Raw genomic sequence first — 22,596 nt, 5'->3', positions numbered from 1 at the left:
CTCTCTCTCTCTCTCTCTCTCTCTCTCTCTCTCTTTCTTTTCCTCTCTTCCCAACCTTCTCCCTCCCTTCTTCCCTTCTTTTCTTCCATTTGGTAGAAGATGAGAGAAACAAAAACAAAAGAAGCACTTTTTAAAATGTAAGAATAAAAAACTCTTTTAATAGCCAGAGAAAGAATTAAAGTTACACTGATGAATAATAGGGTGCATCCACAACCACTGGTAGGGTGGGCAGCATGCTTGAGACATAGGAAGAGTAGAATCCAAATTGAATTCTATTCCTGTTTAACTGTGTGGCTTTAATAAGCATATGCTCCTCTACATCTCAGTTTTCCCTATGAAGATGGAAATAATACCAGCTCTATAATTATTGGATGATTGAAAGAAGCCGTGAGTGTCTAGGCACCAAGCACAATGCCCAGGGAATCCTGGCTACTCAAAAATGTTACTGGAGTTCAAATCTCTGTGCAGAGGTGGGAGTATCAGCTTAATACCTCGTCTCTCCCTTAACCTCATTCATAAACATACTCAGTGTCTGCACTTTCCCACAAGTCCTACAGGGGAATGAGAAAAGAGAATATAGATTCTCTTTCAGGATGAAAATACACATGAGTCAGTGAAAAGGATTGGGATGTAAAAATGTAACCCTGACTGTGATTCACCTTAATACATAAGCAGCAGGAGCCAGTAGGTCTGAGTTGTCACGGGAGTGGAAACACCCAACGGTGACATTCAATGGCTTTGACTGCTTTTGTCTTGTCAGTGCTAAGCTTAGCACAGGGTTAAGTGTCTAGCACAGAAAACTCATCCCAAAAAGGAGTGGAGGCAGAGAGCTAATGTGCAATGAAGACACACACGCATCTAGCGTGCGTAGTGGGGATACGTGTGCGGGAGACACAGCAGGGAGAGCAGCAGGGGGCGGCCGCACAGCATGTGGAGGTCAGCACGTGCTCACAAGGAAAGAGCTCGCCTCTGTGGTTCTGTTTGGAAAAGTTACACATCAAACTGATAACACTGGTTACCTCTGGGGAAGGGAATATAAGGTAGATGGCAGTAAAAGGGGAATTTCATTTTTTAGTCCTATATACCCCATTCATTACCTGAATTTATTTTTGTGATTGTGTATCTTTGGAAATTAAAAAGAAAAAGTAAAAGAAAATAAAAGGAACCAGAATGGGGATTGGTTCTTTTTAGCAGCTCTATAAATTAACTCATGTCTGCTGTGTCGCTGGCACTGAGAATTACATCGAACTGAACAAGTCTCCCCGCCTTTTTTCAGTACTGCCTGTTTTGTCTTAGCGTCCATTCCTGGTCTCCACATCCCAGGCATCCTCCGCACGTGATAAATTACTGAGTTCCCAAGAAAGACAATTAGGAAGACAGCTCAAATCCCCGGGTAGCTAATGCAGTGCCAAATTGTACTATGTTTTCCTTCACAGAGTGTTGTCTTTTCTTGTCTGCAGTCTTCCTGCCTTCTCTCCCGATGTCTTATCTTTAGCGCAGTAACCCACTAGTTCTATTATCACAGGTACCTTTTGTGAACTCTCTCTACTGAAAGTGGCTTTTGTTTTCTAACTGAGCTGAGAATTTGGCCCAAAATTCTGATTTCTCTTTGAAACTCTTTCACAGAATTTCCTAGAGTGCATGATCACACTCCCATTTCCTAAGGAACAGAAGCAAATAAGCGAACAAAAGCCCCCCACAACAAAGGCGACAACTCTTTTCTGTCATCTGCAGATTTGTTCCCATTCCCCTTTATTGTACAACATCTCTGTCTTCCCAAGCTATACTTAGTTCGCCAATACTCAGCATAGGGAGGATAGACAAAAAGATTATTTTCTGATTAAATCGTACAACATTCTCCATGAAGTCAGTACATGCCCTGAAATCAATCAAGAGCTGTCCATTGATCTAACACAGATAAGGTCTGCTACTTACTTTTTATGACAAAATTAAGAGATACTAATGAAGCAGGAGAACAAGATGTGGAAATATAATGACTATTTTTGACATGAGTACTCAGAGCATATGGTTAAGAACTAAAACTAGATAAGGATTATAGCTATGGAGAAAGGATACAATAAAATGAGGCTATATAAACATTAAAATTGAGATTCCTACTTCCTTAGGTAAACAAGATATTCTAAATAAAATAAACTTTAACAAAAGAAGGTTAGGGATTTCCTCTTCCAAAGATAACTCAAATTGGGAAGCTATGACCAAGTCTTTTTACTGCATGAATTATAAGGAAATAACTCCATGTCGTAGTCTGAAAACATCTATCAAAGCTGATGTTTTATACACGAACAGACCGAGAAACAAGACCAAAAAATGCAGTGATTCAGACATCACGCCTTATTAAGTCTTGGGAATATCTCCAAAAAACACATCATGGGGAAAAATATATGATTAACATGTTTGCCATAGAGTGAGTTACAACATTTTAAATCCTTTCCTGACAGAAAGAGAAGAAAAAAACCGATCAGGTATATTATATTTCTGGTGAACAGTGCTGTATGCAAATAGTGTTCTCTGGATGGTTAATGGCATTTTTAAGTGTTTCCTGTCTGGAAGGTGATATACTATTAAATTAAATTCAGTAGCATAAACCCAATGAATGTGTATACTTTCAGTAACCAAGAAAAATGTGTTTCATTAATGTTAGTTATGTATTACCTTTGATCCAAACAAGAGACAGATCACAATTAATAGATAATCTCATTCAAGCACTGATTTTTGAATGTATATAAAAACATCATTTAGTGTGTTCACTTTTTAAAGAACGGTAACTTCAGTGAAGATAATTGCTACCATTTATTTAGTGTTTAATATGTGTCAGTTACCCCACAATACATAAAGGAGGTGGAATTATATGCACTCTACATATGTGAAAAGTGACATTGAGACAGGTTGCATTAAGCAGGATATATAGACTTTTCTTTCGTCTCTTTTTTTATTTTGCCGTACTGTTGATTGAACCCAGGGCCTCGTGCACGTGAGGCAAGTGCTCTACTACTGAGTTACATCCCTGAGTTACATCCCCAGCCCACTATGTTAACTTGCTCTTGTCTGAACTTAGGACCCACGCCCTCTTTACATTACCCATGGAACTGGCACGTGAGGGAGAAAGGCTCCTTGTGGGAGGTGTGGATAAATCTAAATTTCCTTAAACTTACAGAGTGATCAGTATGCAATCTGTATCCAACCAAGAGTTTTTATATAAGTTTTGGAAATTTTATTGCACAGCAACCTGTTTGGATAAACTAAGACCAATTGAGAGTATCTTTTAAAGTTGGATTTTCCCTGCTATAAAATACAAGATAGCAATCTTGAAAACCATTTTGGAGTCTTAGGTTAAGGAGTGGAATTTACTCTTTGAATTTCTGTCTCACTTTATAAAGTCATAACATGGCTAAGGCTTAGCACAAGCCATTAATCAGAATTCATAGCTTGGATAGTCTGATTAGAGTTTAAATTACTTTGCTGGAGGATTTTCCTAAAAGATGAAGTGCTAAAAACTGGGAAACTTTGCCAGTCATGCAAGATAGGACAAAGTCTAATAAAACACAGAAGATCGAGATAGTACAGCATATTACTCAGTGATCTTGCATGATTTGATTCGCAGAAAAACAATGGGAGGAAACAGTACAGCTATTAAAAAGGCCCTGTTAACTGAACTTACTTTCAACAGGAAGGCCAGTTTTTTCTTTTGCTCCTCCAGATGCAGGCTGGCAGATTTCCATTTCTCTTGGATTTCGGTGAGTTCTGCCTGCAAGGCGGCCTCGGCTGCACTGTCCGCGGAGAGCAGGAGCTGCTTGCCAGCCTCCACGGTCAGGATGTAGCTGCCTTGCTGTCGCAGGAACACTTTTTCTTTGAACTGAAAAGGAACCAGCGGTCTACTTGGTCACCTTCTCTTTACCATTTCCCCATTAGTACTTTTAGACAACCCTGTATGTTAGTGTGCACAGCACGTCCTCTTTCATCCAGGAGGCATTTCCTGAACTGAGACTTCGTGCATGAATGAGCTATGTGTAATTAAAGGAGAGTGCACCAGGTAGACCCTTTCGGTGCTCAAGTTAAACACAATCATGCTGCAATATGAAATCTGCTCTATAAAACAGATGGTCAGGGAATACAGAGGGACATCTGACCCAGCATGCGGGGCACAGGGACGCTTCTTCAAAGTGGGAAAGCCTGCCTGAAAGTCATATGGATGCAAGCTGATCAAGAAGTAATAAGCGAGACCAGAGGAGGAGGAGGGGACACCTTCCCACAGGGGTTGACGGTGGGCACATTCACTCCACTAGAGAAGCACGAAGAATTCAGGAAACAGGATGTAGTTTCCAGTGGCTGGAGTATGGGGTACATATAGGAGAGCGGCTGAAAATGAGGCAAGACCACATTTTGCACCAAAATTTTGGTTTTCATAGTGAAAGTGATTGAGATTCATGGAAGAATATTAAACAAAGAAGTGATGTGTTGAGACAGAAGTTTTAGGAAAAGCACACAGCAGCAGGGTAGAATGTGGACTAGAGGAAGGGCATGTACTGAGTATATTAAGACAGATTAAGAAGGTGCTGTCTATCCCGGCAAGAGATCATGAGTTTCTCACTTAATGCACTGGCCACAGGGGTGGGGACTTGAAGCAGACTGGACATAGGGAGAGAGAGGCAAAGTAGGGGACAGTTCCATAGCAACTCTGAAATTCACGGACCAATGGACCAGATTGCTGGTAGTAATATCTCCTTGGACTGGGAACACAGCAAATGGACTGTTGGGTATAGAAACACCAGCCTCTGTTAGGATACACAGGAGTCCTTATACCTGCAACACATATAGGTACAAATCTAAAAAGTGGTTGGACAGAAGAGTTGAACCTCAGCAGGTAACTGCGACCGGAAATACCAATTTGCCTCATCTCTGCCGCTAGCAGGTGGTTGAGGCCATGTCTGTAGGCGAGCTTTCCCAGAGAAGGTTGGAGGAGAAAAGAGCCCAAGAACAATGACTTTTCAGGGGGGCGGAGCCCACAGACTGCACTGGAAGGACTGATGAGAACACTGAGAGGTATCACCCTCACATGCTGGAGCCCCACTTCCCACGCTGGTAAAAGTAAGGGTCAAAGAGCTCGAGGACTAAGTATTTTACCTTCTCTGGAGTGCTTAAGTGACACGGGTAAGTGGCTCAGGAGCTAAATACACATAATCAACACAAAGTCATTTTCCCTTATCCATTCCCTTTCTCTTCGATGCTGGGCTGGAAGGAGCTGCTGTGGGCCTTGATGTGTGAAGTGATGGAGTCTTTGGACGAGACTGGGTTTTACTCTAATCCCTGCACTTCATATGGGCTTTGCAATGCAACTGTTTCATTTTTGGTTGACACTGGCTAACTGTATTATTCCTAATTTCAGTGTCACTACAGAGTCCTTTGGAAGAGCTTAAACTGAGGTCAAGGGGGCGGTGGAAATGCAGAAGAGGTTTGAGAGGTGTGTTTGCTTACCTGCACTTCATCAAAGAGGGTCCTCACTTGTTGCAGTGGTACAGGGACACTTCCGAGGCCATTCATGGGTAGATAGGACACCTCCACCAGCCATTTACGCAGCTTTTCTGCCATCTCCCTATAGCGCTGCCACTGGCGAATCTGGCTGTCAATGATCCCTCTCCTCTGCTGGGCCCTGCGAATCACTCCCTGCCACTGATTACTAAGGAGGGTCAATTTCAGGCTGAACTCATCCCTGGTGAAGATATAATTACACGATGAAAAGCCATCATCCTGGATGTAGTAACATAATCAGCTAATGTGTACATTTTTGATGACCATAAGGCCCACCTCAGAGGTGACCTAAGGCAGATGATTTCAAATACTATGTCAGGATCCATTATTGGGTCTACTGCAAGAAATTTTTAAAATTAAACTGCCAATTGTCTGCAAATGGTGAGTGTTTTCATGTCTCAGTGTAGGCTGGAAGCAAATCTCTGACAAGGTCATTGCCATTAACCCTCTTCCTGAGTGCATGAGGGACAGGAAGAGAGCGATGGGAAGAGCTCCACAGCCCAAGCACACCATAGAGTATCTGTGACAGCATCTTATGTGCCCTACGACAGGAAAACACGCTGGACAAAGCATATTTGTAAACTCTGTCTTCGGCTAGAATCGGCACTGTGGATGGACAAACTGTTATGTCAGCAAGAGTTATAAGCCATTTAAACTATAGGACATTATATTAAGGGGATTTAAAAAAAAACTGTAATTTGTAAATGTCTTGGAATTTTCTCACAATCAGTAGCTCCATTGTTTTAGCAAATTATTTCACATATTAATCTAACCTGTCCCTTCTCCATTTTATACCAATTTCACTTTGTTCTTAGACAAATGAAAATGATCTACTCATCTTGGTCTGTATAAAGGTCACTGACGGATTTAAAGATAATGAATTGTACTTGAGCATCCTCAATTTCAGGCAAGAGAATCTTAGGATTCTTAAATATCTTCTTCCTACCTCTATATTTTGTACCTTAAAAATATTTGTAGTAATTTATTTTTTATTTATCATTTAAATTGTGTGTTACAAGTGGCTCATACACATTTGTCCAAATGAGTTTCTTTGCAGCTTCCAATGTTATCCTATATTTGACTACTGCAGTGACAAATTACTTGCTTTCTCTATTATATTTGTTTTTACTTCCTCAGATATATTCTCTTGTTTGGGGACAGTATCAAATTGAATTGAATTTATTATTCTGGACTTCTATATTATTGATTCTTATTATCTTGGGCCACTGTGAACTTTGACATTATAACCAGGTATGCACTTCCAAAAACCTATTTATGATTCAGTTCAAATAAATAATATATGCATAGTGAAAGCTAAAAATGCCACTATTAAAAATAAAATGTACTGAGTAAATTCTAGCAAAAATTTCCTATGCTCTTTCATTTTAAAATTAGGCTGCTTAGATAACTACCTACATCTTAATAACTTCGTTTTGGAAAGAAAAGTATTTATCTCTCTCTCTCTCTCTCTCTCTATCTATCTATAGTAATACCTTGGTTCATGAATTGTTCACAAACAGAAGTGTTCAGCAAAATTTTGCTTCTATCTGCAAACTCCACATTGGGTAATGAACACAACTGTGTCCATCTTCCTCAGAATTGTGGAATGGATTAAGTTCATGAACTGAGGTTCTACTGTATATTCCAAATGTGAATTTGCTTCACGATGCTTCCTTAAAAGTTATAAGCATCTGTCAACTCAGAAATGCATAACTCCTGGACTTGAGACTATCCCAGAGCATGTTGTTTTTTATAGCATTTCATCACCCAAGATCTCTTCAATGCTCTATCCTCACAGCATACAACCAAGCTGTCTCGATCTACCCGCCAATATAAGAAACCACTACCATATGACATCTCAGTGCTGAGAGTGATGCTATAAAAAACAAAACTCATAAACTAGCTTTTACAGTGCAAATGCATTTCTCATCTGGAACTCTCCTATTGTCAACACACTGTAATCTGATTTTTCTTCCTTTCTTTTTCCTGTGCAAATTTCAAAATTCTTTTTCCTCAGATCCAACTCTCTCATCTTCTTCTCTTTCTCCTAAATGTTAGCATTTAAAATTTAATAGATGTGGGTTTATACAGGACTTTTTATTTCTATTTTACTTAATTACTTGATTGTTTATGATAATGTTATAGCGTTGGCCAAAGGATGATAAAGCCAGAGATAAAAGTTAATTGTACTTGAATTTGTTTTATTTTGAAGGTCTTAAATTATCAGTGAAGCTCACATTTAAGTTTGGCTTGCATAGAATAGAATAAATACAATATCACATCTTGTTGTTCCAACCTTAACCATGAACATCTTTCATGTACTTCCAAAGACATCCATTTAAAACTGAAATGGCTTCCAAAACATTAAAAACAAAACTTTTAATAAAAATAATTTACTTTGTAATTTTTTTAAAAGATAGTAAGTTAATCATAATCAGAACTACTGGTCCTACCTATGAGAAAGATATACATACATAATAAAATGAATGAAATGATTTCCCCAAATAGCACCATAGAAAACAGACATGTTTAAATAAATATTATTCTTAGGAAATGTAAATATTGTATATAATTGTCAGTTCACATGCAATAAATCTGAAGAGAAGCTAGATTTTTTTTACCTTTGAGATTATTTCCTACATAAGTGAAGAGCAAGGAGAGATTTTAGGGTGAATACAACCTGGCTTAAAGTTGCAAATCATTTTCAAACGTGGAACATAAGGAAGATAGCTGGGATAATTCCAGTGGTGACTATAAACCAGACACAGAAGTGCAAAGCCTAATTCTGCTGCTGTTTACCTAGGTGACCTTGGTCAAATCAGTTCACATTTATAGTTCGCATTATAGGTCGAATCAGTTCACATCCATCTCCAAGTAAAAGAGATGGACTAGTGATAGCTAGGCTTCTCTTAGGAATAAAATTTCTGTAATTGTTATAAGAATATTAGAAGCATCTGTTTACAAACCATTGATACAGTTCATTCTGATCTATTCATTAATTCCAGTCCCTACAGATGAGTAGAGAAGGTTGGCTAGGTGATTTCCAATTACTCCATGTCCTTCATATCATATAATAGCAGTTCTCTAAAAAGATTCAATACACACTCATTTCAGAGTTTCAGACAAGCTTTCCTCCAATTACTGAGGCTCCGTGATAGTACAATTGCCTTAGGAAGATTGGATATATGCCCTCTAATCTGCTCATTAAAAAGAAAATGACTAATTTACTGGAACTTTTCTTCATAATAATTTATCAAAGATCCTACCTGTCATCAACTTGACCTTGTTCTAGAAGACGCTGCCCATCAATAATGATTGAATGCAAAATCTGCTGACGACTGAACATCTCGGCTTGAAACAGCTATAATTTCAAAAGAAAAGAATATACTTTACAGTTTCTAACTTTAGCGATCAGTTCTCTGATGCTTCCTAAACATTCTTTTAGCAAGCATATAAAATGTGTCTCCAGTTAAGACAGAGTATGTGTAAAATCCTGCAGTGTAGGAATAATTTATCTTTAAATCATCAATTAAGATAGGCTTGGAGGTAAAGTTAAGCCGCTGATTGACTCAAACTAAATGACTAAAAGTAGACTTATATTTCTCTTCTTTTTTTTTCTGAAAAGCACATGGTAAGTTAAGTTAATGTACAATTTGTGTTCTGGTCTTTTTGAAGTTATTGTTTTTCATTTTAATTAATAAAATTAGCTCACTAATAAAACACTCCATACAAAGGTCCTTCAAATTATTTTTATTATTTCTTCAAATAGCTTGGCTGAGATATAATTCAGCACAAGCACACATTTAAATGTCCAATTTAATGACATTTAGTATATTTCAGATTTGTACAAAGAATCCTGCAGTCAATTTCAGAACAAATCCCCTCAAAAAGAAGCTCCACATTCATCAGCCATTATTCCCCATTTCCTCCCAACTTCTAGCCTGCAGTGACCCTCAAGCTATTTCATGTTTCTGTGCATTGTCTTATATGGACATTTTATACAAAAGGAATCATGTAATAAGTGGTCTTTTGGGACCAGTGCTCTCACTTGACACAATGTTTTTAAGACTTATCTACCCTACAATATGCATCAGCAACTTATTCTTTTGTAGTGTTCATGTGGCACATTTTATTTATACATTCACTAGTTGATGGATATTAGGGCTGCTTCCATTTTTTGTCTGTAATGAATAATGTCATTGTGAGCAATATATTTATACCAGTTTTTGAGTGGACACATTTTCATCTCTCTTGAGGAAATACCTAGAAGTGGGATTACTGGACATTTAGAGTAACTCTGTTTAATATTTTGAGGAATTGTCAAACTGTTTTCTAATGTAGCACCACCACTTTATGTTCCCATCAGCAACACATGTGGGTTCCAGTATCCCACCCCCTCATCATTGCTGTCTTTCTCACTGCAGCAATCCAAGTGTGTGTGAAATGGTATCTCATTGTAGTTTTGATTTGTGACTTTTATTTTGTCATTTGTCAACTCAGCAAACTGGATTTAAAAAATAATCTTTCACAGGTTTAAATTGTGTACTGTTAAAATTTCAGCAACATGTTTTAAGATTAATTTCATTCTGAAGTTTTGATTTTTTTCCTTAGTCTAAGGCAAGTTTTAGAGCTCTGTGTGCACTTCACAAACATGTAGAGCAACCTAGCTCTGCTCATATATAGCAAAGCAGAGACAAATAGCTGGCAAATTAATTTACGTTTTGTAGATTACATTCTCTGTGCTTCTCGAGAAATAATTATAACATAGTTTGGTCAAGAGGTACACTTGGAGACCTGATATGTTGATTTCCTTGTATAAAATTTGTATTTGCTTTTTTGTGGTACTGGATTGAACCTAGGTCTTTACACTAGGCTATATCCCCAGACAATATTTTTAAAATTTTGAGGCAGGGACTAAGTCACTAAGTTGCCCAGGCTGGGCTTGAACTTGTGATCCTTGTGCCTCAAACTCCCAGTCTGTTGAGGTTATAGGCATATTTCACCATGCCTGGCTAAAAATTCATATTTTTTGAAAGAACAAATACCTTCATTTATCAAAGACTTCTGATCAGAGCACAGTGTCTGAAGCAATTAGCCTTGGCAATGTTCACGTACGCTACAATGCAATTCAAAAACTGTCTAACCTCCTCTCCTCCTTCTACCTTTCCCTCTTACCCAAGCCCTGGCAGTAAATTGCTTTTAAGGACAGTTCTGGTACTCAACGTTGTAAAGGACTGATGCCTGACACATGCCTATAAATAATGACAGGGCAGAGAACTGAGTACACTTTTGTAATCAAGATATCAAAACCTCAAGCTTAAGAAAGTTGAAATGATACATTCATTTGAACAGAGAAGGTATAGCGTTTTGCTTTTCCCATACGGCATTTTACAGCACCTCCCAAAGGCCTGCAACATTTCTGTTACCCTCAAAGCCACCAGCACAACTTACCTCATGTGCTCTTTGCTGGTCCAAAAGATGCTGATAATTGCCTGAAATCTCTACTGCTAACTTTTGCTCCGTTTGTACCAGGAATTCCATCCATGTCTCACATTTTTCCAAGAAAGTCTGATGTTGTAGCAGAAATGACTGCAACTTACTGATAGGATGAAGGGCAAGGATAACAATTATTTTGCTTATCTGTTTATATCTCCAGCATGTACAACTAGATTTTAAATCCTCTGCCTCCAGTTCTAATGGAATAACCTCAAAGCTTTCCGGCGATGGCATGTTAGGTGGCAAAATTAAAAAGAAAAGGAAATTGGAAAAAAGGTAAAAGTTTAAAATGTTACATTTTGCAGTAATTAAAACTGTGCATATCCCCTGAACATGCCCACTCAAACTTATTTTCTAAACACGAGAAGTTACAGTACGATTTCTGTTTTCCATTTCTAGTTCAACTTTAATTTAGTATCACGGGAGAGACATAGAATTTACAAATACACACAAATGATGGACTTATACTCTATTGATATATTCGTGCTCTAGTTTGAATGTGTCTGCTCCAAAATTTAGGTGTCCAAACTGAATGGCTAATGTCCTAGTATTGAAGTAGAACTTTATAAGAGGTGACTAGGGCGAGTAAACTTATACACTCCTATAATCCCACCTATGTGGGAGGATCAGGCAGGAAGATTGCAAGTTTGAGGACAGCCTAGGCAACTTAGCAAGACCTTGTCTCAATATAAAATTTGTGACAGAGACAGATTGGTGATAGCATGCTTGCTGATAATGCCCTGGTTCAATCTACATTACTTTCAAAAAAAAAAAAAAAAAAGGCAGAAAAGCCACAGGAGCTTCCCCTTTATAAACAGATTTAAGATCCTTGTAAAAGAATCTTCAGGCAGCCTCCAGTTCTCTGGCCGTTGGCCTTCTTCCATGTGGGGACTCCAAGATGCAGCCTCCAAGATGCAGCAAGAAGGTACCATCTGGGAAGCAGACAGCAGCCCTCACCTGACAACCAAGCCCACTGCCCCTTAATCTTGGGCTTCCTGGACTCCAGAACCACTAGAACATAAGCTTCTTGTTCTTTGTATATCACTCCATCAGTGATATTTTGTTATCGCAGTAGAAAACAAACGAAGATAATTGGAGGGACCACAGCATCTCTTGCTTACCTGAATCTTTCTGTAGTCTGAGAGGAGGTGAGAGACCAGAGACAGTTCAGATTCTGCATCCTCTTGATTTCCTTGTCACACAGGGGCAGCCTATATCCCAGCTCATTGAGACGGTCTAAGTCTGGAGCCATGCTGCTGAATTTTAACATCTGTCCCTATAGGCGAGATTGAAGAGCAAGTTCATGGGCACCAAGGTCAGAAAAGACAGAGTATTGTAAAATCCACACAGCGAATTTCTGATTTCAGGAAACAGCTAATCTTTGACCTGATGTGTACTCTGAGGCCACTTGCAATCTCTAGAGGTACAACAAGAGAAAATCTGTCTTCTTTTCAGTCTGGACTGCCATAAGAACTAAAGCTACACAGTTACTCATTACCCATCACTGCATATTACTAGATTGCATGTACTATGTCCCTTATATGATTTATTTACTCATATGTAGTTCTCACTTGAATCAATAAAGAATAAAAATTATGCTGATGAATGAAGTCTTACTCTATATTTAGTTCATTCATGCTAACATACTACTTTATTATTCAATAATAATAGTTATAACAGGATTGCTAACATTTACAGAGTTCTTATCATGAATTAAGAATTGTTATAACAAGGCACAATAAACCTTGTGAAAACAGCACACGGGCTCACCAATAGATGAACAGAGTAAAGAAGATGTGGTATATGTACACAGTGGAGTCCTGCCCACACACAAAGGCTAAATTTGAGTCACTGGAAGGGAGATGGATGTACCTGGAGACCAGAACGCTAACTGAAATAAATCAGACACAGGAAGTTAAATACTGTGTGTCTTTTTTTTCTATGAGAAACCCAAAGTGTAAATAATTTAAAGAACAAACTAAAGGACAGATGATAGGAAACTTGGAGGAAGACCTTTTGCATATGGGAAGGGGTTCTAAGGATGAAAGGAAAGGGGAGGATGAGCAGGTGAAAAGGATTACAATGTGTGCTATACACACCAACTCAACACCGTGAGTGTATTTCTTATGTCTTTACAAACATGTACTAATAAAGATCGCTATAGTGCTTTACAAGCAATAGCTCATTCTGTCCTCTGAGCAAGCCCATGAGGAAAGGGAGGGACAGAAACTAAGTAAATTGCTCAAGGCTACCCAGCTAGTACATGGTAGAGCTAGGTAAAGTTTCTGGGCTTGTGCTCGATGAAATAAAACTTCATCTCAGATTAAAATTAGCTCAGACTGCCATTACCGAGAACATCAGTCTCACATCCCTGATCCAGCCTCCAAGTTGGTGAGTCTCAATAAAGAAACACAGTTCATGCTTTCAAATGTTTCCTCCCTTCAAATGGAGGGGGAAGCTACTCATTCTGGGTTTCCCATGGGCGTTCTTATCTGTAGGTAGGGAACGGCTATGAGAAGGAGAAAACGTAAGTACACCTTTAGCTCGGCCTTAAAGATGTGTTTTTAGGGGCTGGGGATTTAGCTCAGCGGCAAAAGGGCCTGCTTGGCAAGCACAAGGTCGTGAGTTCGGTTCCCGGAAGATGTGTTTTTAATTTGTATGCTCTGCCAATCTTGTGATGCCTGAAGAAAATAAGTCTTCTCAAGCTGGGAGCTGGGGTGCGTAGTTGTAATCTTGTACTCTGGGAGGCTGAGGCAGGAGGACCATAAGTGCAAGCTCAGCCTGGGCAACTCAGCAACTTAAGGAGATCCTGTCTCGCAACAAAGAATTTCAAAAGGGCTGGGGTACAGTTATTGTGAAGGCCCTTGGGCTCAGTTCTCAGTACCACAAAAGAAAACAACTCACTTTATTATTGAATTTAATGGCATAACTGTTAGACGGCAGAATTTCCACAAGTAGACATCAGCACTGAACAAAACTGATCTGACCTTGTGCTTTTCCTCCCACACACAGAGGGAATAGGACACTATTCTGATTGTAGAAAGCACAGTAGGAATCACCTACTCCTAACAACAGAACTGAATGTCATGATAAAGCACGGAAGGAAGAGAATAGAAATACGTCACCAGAAAGCCAGACACTGAACAGTCAACAGAAGTTTTCTTAAGAGAACAACACTGAACAAAACAACCAAGGATTTATTCTTTTTTGGGAGGGGAGGGATTGGTAGAGATGAGAATGTAGAAAGGAGAAATGAGCACACAGACGCTGGCAGCAGTGTGACCGCCCAGGGGCGGGTGGAGAGATGGACAGCAATGAGAGAGAAGATCACTAGGGACGTCAAAGCAAGGTTATGCAGGAATGGCTGGGCCCCGTTGGCTTTCATCCTGAGGATGGGGGCAACTCATAGTGTCTTTACACAAATAGTAAAATTTGCCTATCGGTGACATTCTGCTTTCTACATTACTGAATGTTTAAAATTTTTAGTAATTAAGTAAAACCTTTTATTTTCCTTTTTAAAAATTATTGAATATTGCTAATTGACAAATCATGATTGTATATAGTTTGGGGGTACACTGTGCCTGTTTGTTTTTTGACGGTACTGGGGTTTGAACCCAGGGCCTTTTCACTGAACAACACCCCAGCCCTTCTTAAAATTGTTTATTATGAGATGGGATCTAAGTTGCCTCCAGGTGAGGCTTAGATTTATGATCCCTCTGCCTCAGCCTCTCAGAATGCTGGTATTATAGGCATGTGCCTACATTCTAGCCAGCTCATTGTGATATTTTGGAATACATGAAATGCTTAAATCAAAGTAGTTAAATACCACTGTAAAGAAGTAACTCATCCTAACAGCCAGCAGGAGAGTAGGAAAGGGAGCGGAAGGATGTAAGATCTGCAGGAGGCTGTGCTGTCCAGGGAGATGGAGTAGGAGGAACCAGCAGGATGCTGTTAGGGACAGGTGGGAGGTGGTGGATTGGGCAGTAGGAGGGACACGAAGTGGAAAGAGGAGTGAGGTGGTTTCGAGGACTGGCCCTGGTAGGGCTTCCTCCAAGGGCTGGACTGCCATTGAGCACAGGGTACACACCTTTCAGGAAGGAAGGGCAGAGATGCTGAGAGTTTCCCTGGGAATTCTAAAAGAAGTAAGTCCACATCGGCTCTGATTTTTCCTTAAGATTTTGAAGATAGAAGCTAGGAGACCTGGGGAGATATGCGAACACACTTACTTTAAGTTCTTCCATCCTTTCCTCGATGGTGGAGAGGTCGGACGAGTGGGTGGGGTCCTGGCCCTGGAGCACCTCCTCAGCTTCCACAATCCAGGCCTCCAGAATTTCCAAACTCTTGGCAAAGGTTTCGTAGTCAACAACTCCAGCCTTTAACCACAAAAACAACCAGTGTTTTAGTGAAATTAGTTGGTGTTTTAATGAAATCTAATGAAATGGCAAATGGATATTGAAACTACTTTCCATATTCTTGTATCAAATTGCCATTCTTGAGAGAAGCTGTTTCTAAAATAACAAGAGCACAGCAATATAACATTTCTCTTCATTTATATAAGTTTTCTAAAAGGTAGACTTATTTTTATATACCATTTGCCAACAACCAACATTGTTATTTAAATACATCATGAATTACATCTTTAAAAATTCAGTTGTTTTGCAAAAACTTCAATAAACATTAATATTAATGGCACTTAGTGTTAATTAGTTGGACATACCATGGAGGCTGGAATGGTTTGGGGGTTTATCTCTCAGGAAGATCTTAAAATTATACTGTAGAGAACAGTGCAAAACCCCTACAAGCATCTTCACTTGTTCCCATTGGAACTTCCAAACTTGCTTTGGTCTAGGAGGAGGCCTTGTCTCACGATGAAACTGCATTTCCTGTGTTTGTGCCCAGACATTATATAAAGCCCCCAGTTTATAACACACACTGAACATTAACTCTGTACCTGTAACACTGTCTGTTGTTTGCAAAGAGCTTGCTCCAAGGTACACAAGTGCTGGCTCAGGGAGAGCTGATCGGACTGAATGGCCTCGGCTGCTGAAGCATCCACTTGCTGCTTGAGTTGTTCTCCCAGTTCATGGAGAATGAAAAGGGAGTCTTTAATGGTCCCAAGTCCTTTGAGGAGGTCCTATAGGAGATGAATATATATGCATTGTGAAGTGACCTGTGAGGTGTGCTATTCAATAGTCAGCAGTGAGCAATCAGCAATTCACATAGGCACAGTAATTCCTGTGTGGTATATTACTATGCTAAATAACTTCCACTTGCATAAGAATGATCAAGAATTTGATCCAATTTTTTAAAATAGTATCTACATGTACCACTATTATATATGTGTATCACATACCCACAAAAATACACACTAATTACATATAGATAGTACACATACCCACATGTACAAATACTATGTATACTCTTCTGATAATAAAACCAACATAGCTTGATCATGGGGGAAATGGAGAAAAACAGACATAAACAAGAAAAAAATCCACAATGAGCCACAAGTAGAACCAGATATTTTGGCATTTGTTCCTATCTCTTTATATAACTGGTATCATATTGAAGACACAGTTCTGTATTTCACCTTTTTCTACTCACTTCTATTTACCAGGCCTTAATTTGCCCATGGCATCTTCTATGTGTGCTGTTTTGTTACTGTGGTTAAGACAACCCTCCAATGTTTGTGAGGGTGTAAAACCCATGGACAGTTCAGGGATGACTCTGTTCTTTCTATTGCATCTCCTGCTGCCATGTTTTGTGAAACTCCCTTACATGCTCCGAGACACAAGCCCATGGAAATCCCCTACTCCTGGTTTGTAGCCACTACTAAGAGACAACTTGTAATTGCTGCTTCTCCTTGCTCCTGGGGCCCCACCTGGCCATGATGGAGAGGACAGGGCCTGCTATGCTTACAGAATGACGACTGAGAAGGAGACACAGAGGTCCTTCAGTCTTGACATTGGAAACAGCCAAGGTATATTTCCAATGAAAATGGCAGCTCTTGTAAGGATAAACTATGTAGACACACACACACAGCCAAACTCAAATCTTACTATTTTTATTGTTATTTGTTCATCTTTTGTGTTAAAGTTAATACTCAGGTTGAAGCTATCAGGATACCTTAAACTTTTATTTACATAGCTTTTATAACTTGCCTAATCCTAATAAACTGAGTTGAGAAAGTTTATAAGACGATTTTTGTAACAAGTTCATTGAAATAAAGACAAATAAGGATAAACAGTAAGAGCCATGTAATGGATGAAATAAGAGCAGAGCCTTTCTTGAAAACCTTAAGTAGCTTACTGGCAGCCACAGTGAAAAAGAGAATTATTCAAAAGCTATTAAAAAGAAGTATAGCAATAAATCAAGACAAGAAAGACTTCTTTATACCACCACATTCTTAGACAAAACTGTTGTAGATGTTTACACAGGAGATAACAAATCTAAGTGGATGAAAACCTTAACAATTGATCTCTTAAAGATGTAACTTGATATCCCATGAGGTCATTTCTTTTATTGACCATCTCAGTAAAAACAGATAACCTAAGTCTTTCTCATGGATTATATTCCATTAGTAAAAGTGAGAAAAATGAAATAATGGGAGGGGAACTCGTATATCTTCAACATGTACTCTGCAATCCTAAAAGACACTTTAATATAAGACAGTAATTTTTGGGTAACTGTCACAGGGTGAGACATACCCAAGCTTACACACATTAGTAAGGGCCCTGCTAAACTCGCATAGTCTAAGCATGGTGTGTTGGAGAAATACGGTAGTTCCTGCACATACATTGCAATCTTGAATCCATGTAGCAACCTCGTTGTCAGCGATGTCCTTGTTAGTGGCTGCCTTCAGCAGCTCATTGGTGCGTTCCTCCTGCTGCTGAACTGTGGAGGTGCACTGACTAGAGTAGTCCTTATATCGCTGCCAGAGCTGAAGGAGGGCCTTGCTCCAGTGCAGCTGCTCAGCAATCTCTTCCAGCAAGTTATTCCATCTGAGAAGAAGAGCCAACACACATGGGCAGACAGTCATCTCTCACCAAATGCTGTTATTTACTATTTTACTTGTCATGATCAAGGCTCATGCGAACAGGGAAATAATGCAACAATGACTCATTTCTATTTAATGCAATAAAATGTAACATGTCACAGTCGTATTTCAAAGGTGAGCCATCTTTGGGAATATACTAGTTCTAATTATTCCTAAATATCTTCACTATGTATTTGCCACCATATTCATGTTATGAAAATGAAATCATGATTGAAGTAGAATTGAAAGAGCTCAAACTCAAAATGTCAGAACATTTTCATTACATTTACAATAATGTTGAGATATAAATAATGTGTAAAGTTGGGAGGTTGAGGCAGAGGGATTGTTGTGAGTTTGAGACCAGCCTGGCCTACAAAGTGAGCTCAAGGCCAGCCTGCACTGCATAGCAAGACCCTGTCTCAAAACACAAAACAAAACAAAACAAAAAATAAGTAAAGCTAGCATACTCCATACCTCATATTGACATCTTTCAGTGTATTGGTGAGGGTTTCGGTCACAGGTGGGTGACACTCTTTTAATAGCTGGTTGGTGATGGCACCAAACTTCTCTAAGTTCCTTTCCTGTTTTTCTAAATCATCATGAAGATTCTGCCCAAAGAAAAACCACAGATGACATGACAGCATCTCAATTCTCATAAGCAAGCTTCCAAGAATTTACCAAGTTATATACATGTATGACCTTGCTCTACTGCTGTATAAGCTTTATTTAGATAGTCACGTTTTCCCTTTCTGTGCTTTTGTGGCTCTGATAAGAGACGCTTCAAAACTGAATTTTCTTATAGTGGCCTCTGGGATTCTGCTGGAAATGACCATAGCATGTATCCTTCTCGGGCGTCTGGTAGGAAGCCAGTCAGGGCACAAGTATGTCTGTGGTTGCCACTGATGCTCAAAGCAAAATATCAGGACACCCCTGACACAGGTACAATGGTTCTTCCAAAACCTCTTGATAATTGAGATTGTAAATCGTAGCTTTTCTGAGTACCATCTCTATATTCCATCTTTGGGTGTTTCTGGAAAAATTTTCTAAAAATCCATTGCATTTTTAATTAACAAAAATAACTGTATATATATTCATGGAGCACAATGTGATATTTGGACACACGTGTACATGGTGGGGTGATGAAGTTTAGCTAATTAACATATCACCACCTCAAGTACTTCTTTAGCATTGTCTAAAAAAGTTGAAATCACAGAAAATGGCAATAGAGTGGTGGCTACCAGAAGCTGGGAGAGGGAAGGGGAGAAGCTCATGGTTTCAGCTGGACAGGAGGAGTGAGCTATGGTGATCAACTGCACAGAATGTGACTATAATTAACGATAATGCACTGTGCATTTCAAAATTGCTTGGGGCAAAGTGTCTGTCTAAGAAAAGTTTGGTGGAATCTTCCACCAAAGACCAGGAAGGAACTAGAAGATGATTTTTCCTGGAAATGTTGCCAAAATGATAGACTTGAGTTCTTAGTAGAACTCCCCTGACAAACTGGGCTCCAAAATCTAGTGTCATTTAACATCAATATCTGATTGCCATTAAATCAAAATACTCAAGGGAAGCGCCCTTAATCTTTTCATCTGTTAAGACAACTCTTGCAGGTGTTAAACAGAATATGTCAAATTACAAAGGACTTCTAACATCCTCAAAGTCACAAAGTGTGGTCTTATATTTATTGTGCTCAAAATGAGTTTGAATTCTTCTTGGTACCTGTAACAACTGTTTAAAGTCAAAAGAACTTACATTCACACATTTCATCCTTGCCCTCTCCACCTCATCCCAAAAGAGACACTGTCTTCAGGACGAACACGCAGGAGTTTGGCAACACATCAATTCAGAGAGCCAAGTCAGGGAAGTGAGCCACAAGAACCAGGGGCGCATGCTGGGCTCCAGGGGTGGCGTGTCCCTTGAGGGCTGGCACTGCCCTGCCCAGGGTTTGTGTTATCAGTCAAGAAAAAAGAGCAGTGATGAGTGAGTATGACCCAGTGCCCAGGTGTGCAGGGAAGTGAGGGCGGCAGAGCTCCAAGGACAGTAGCCTGGGATAAAAGCTTGTGCCACAGCTGAGAGAGGGAGCAGCAATGAATTCTAGACCCAGGGACAAGGGAAGTGCAGAAAAGCAGGCAGTGCACGCTGGAAAGGAGGAGGTGGACACCCGGACAGCCTGCTGCTATTACACTAAGGAAAAATAACTCAATGCTTTACACATTTACCACTTGTGCTATTTTTCTCTTTGCTTTCTTTGGAATCCCTTAGAAAGTGCTTGGAAAGGCAGGATAAAAAGAGAAAGGGAATACACAAAAGGGAGTGACAATGGATGAAGGAAGTTGACTTGGCATAAAATCACTTCATTTAACACACCGATGCTGATACTTATATAAGAGGACGTTTAAAATCACTTAGCTAGCTGGGCGTAGTGGCCCATGCCTGTAATCCCAGCACCGGAGGCTGAGGCAGGAGGATTGTTGCGAGTTCGAGGCCAGCCTGGACTACAAAGTAAGCTCAAAGCCAGCCTGAACTGCATAGAGAAAACCTGTCTCAAAAAGACAAAAAATTTTAAAAAATTAAAATAAAAAAAATAAAATAAAATCACTGAGCTAATACAGTAACTCATCTGGAACTTGGTCCCCACAGGCAAATTTGATTAAGTCACAATAAAGCAGGTAAAATTTAAAGATTTTTCAAATATTCATATAAACAACGTACTGGTAAGCTTTGCTAATTATCTGGTCTTCTCAATCAAAAATAATGTTAGGGATGCTTTAAATGCATGCCTTACCTGAAGATTGTCTACCTGAACCTGCACAGCTTCTAAGGAGCCGGTGAGCAGTCGGAATCGGGACAGGGAGTATCTGGCCTCCATGAGGTAACTGTTCATCTCGTCCAAGGCCCCTTTGTGACGGCTCCACTGGTCAAGCACTGACTTCAACAGTACCTTCAGGTGCCCAGCCTGTTGCAAAGGGAAACACTTGTAATCATGTCATGTTTAAAATGATAAAACATATACTCATTTGATGGAGAATATTAGCACCTAAAAACATCAGGGTTTCGGGCATTATAAAAAAAACTGAAAAAACTATGTGAAAGGTAAAATGTAGCAACTTAGAAATTTATGCCTTTCAAACTATTTACACTCAGTGTCAATATAAATGCTTAAAAATATGTGAAAAAGTATGTGAAAGGTAAAATGTAGCAGCTTTGAAATTTATGCCATTCAAACTATTTACACTCAGTGTAAACATAAATGCTTAAAAGGTGATTAATAAATATATGCATTTTAAAGAGAGAGGAAGTAATTGCCTCACACAAAGCCATTTAGGAAATATATTACTTTCAATGCATTAACTCTTTGGATCTTCATAATAATCTTAATTAGGTGATGATAATGTCATTATCATCATTTACAGATGAGGAAATTGAGGTGCTGAGAGGTATTGAAAATTATTGATAATAATAATTATCAAGATTATTGATAATAATCTTATTAGGTGATGATAATCTCATTATCATCATTTACAGATGAGGAAATTGAGGTGCTGAGAGGTACTGAAAATTACCTAACATCTTACTGTTAGAAAATAAGAAATCTACATTTAAATTAAGGTTGTCTGGTCCCAAGAAATGACATCTGTATACACACACACACACACACACACACACACACACACTCAAATGAGTATCTTAAGGTAAAACATATAAAATCACTTTTTATATGTATGTGTATCAGAAAATGTTTTACTTTGGCCTGGGTCACTTAAAAAGATGTCTACTTTGGACTTCTGGGTGTCAACACTAATCTAAACCTTATACTCTGAACACAGAGTAAGTGTGACCACGATTGAGGAGAGACCATATAAATTAGTTTGCCTCTGCTTTCTCTGCTTTTCTTTTCTGCATAAAGGGAAACCGCCACAGCCCATCAAAGTGCGATCGGAAGGACCAAAGGACGAAGAAAGTCCAGTGTCAGCTGTGAGGCAATGCCCACAGGTGCAGCCAGGGGCCAGCCCTGTCCTAGGAAGTCCTGAAACAGACAGGAAGGCAAGCAGAAAAGATCAAGAGGAATTTAAATAGTCTATTTCTTCTTTACACTACTTTGTTTTTTCACAAGGCAATATTTCCATGAAAGAACTGTGTATTATGTGCTTTCATGGATTGTTTTCAAACATTTGCACTGAGTTACAGAACTGTGTATAGTAAAATAGATTTAAAGTCAAGTTCAAGATAAGGTAAACATAGAGTAGAAAGCAGAGTCTGGAGATCAGTATGAGGAGAGGTCCACCATCTCCTCTGCTTCTGTAGAGAGTTCAGGAGAAAAACCAAGGCTGGAGAAAGACACTGAGAATTATCTGGGCCTTGATGGTGTTGAAAGCTACGGGAATGAGAGAGTAGCACTTACCCTGTTTCTCAGAGGAAGCACGAGAAGACTTTTCTTTCTTTTTAAAAAATTAATTAATTTATTTATTTTGTTGGTACCAGGAATTGAACTCAGGACCTCATGCTTGCCAGGTAGG

General features: G+C 39.2%; 1 protein-coding gene across 3 annotated transcripts in view; it reads right to left on the bottom strand.

Annotated features, from left to right (window-relative positions):
• Syne1 (spectrin repeat containing, nuclear envelope 1) overlaps positions 1 to 22,596 on the bottom strand; it is a gene marked incomplete in the record, with an annotated part of 442,886 nt that overhangs the window by 60,885 nt on the left and 359,405 nt on the right. For all 3 annotated transcript variants that reach the window (XM_013517312.1, XM_013517313.1, XM_013517314.1), the window contains 10 exon segments: positions 3,680 to 3,874; positions 5,494 to 5,728; positions 8,814 to 8,908; positions 10,999 to 11,146; positions 12,165 to 12,319; positions 15,270 to 15,416; positions 15,995 to 16,177; positions 17,840 to 18,044; positions 18,554 to 18,687; positions 20,865 to 21,035. In XM_013517312.1, coding sequence (XP_013372766.1) covers positions 3,680 to 3,874; positions 5,494 to 5,728; positions 8,814 to 8,908; positions 10,999 to 11,146; positions 12,165 to 12,319; positions 15,270 to 15,416; positions 15,995 to 16,177; positions 17,840 to 18,044; positions 18,554 to 18,687; positions 20,865 to 21,035 — 1,668 coding nt within the window.

Source organism: Chinchilla lanigera, unplaced genomic scaffold, assembly GCF_000276665.1.
Source record: "Chinchilla lanigera isolate Chin_1 unplaced genomic scaffold, ChiLan1.0 scaffold00038, whole genome shotgun sequence".
Lineage (NCBI taxonomy): Eukaryota > Metazoa > Chordata > Mammalia > Rodentia > Chinchillidae > Chinchilla > Chinchilla lanigera.
Note: the sequence above shows the minus strand (reverse complement) of the source record. Positions and strands in the feature narration are given on the sequence as shown.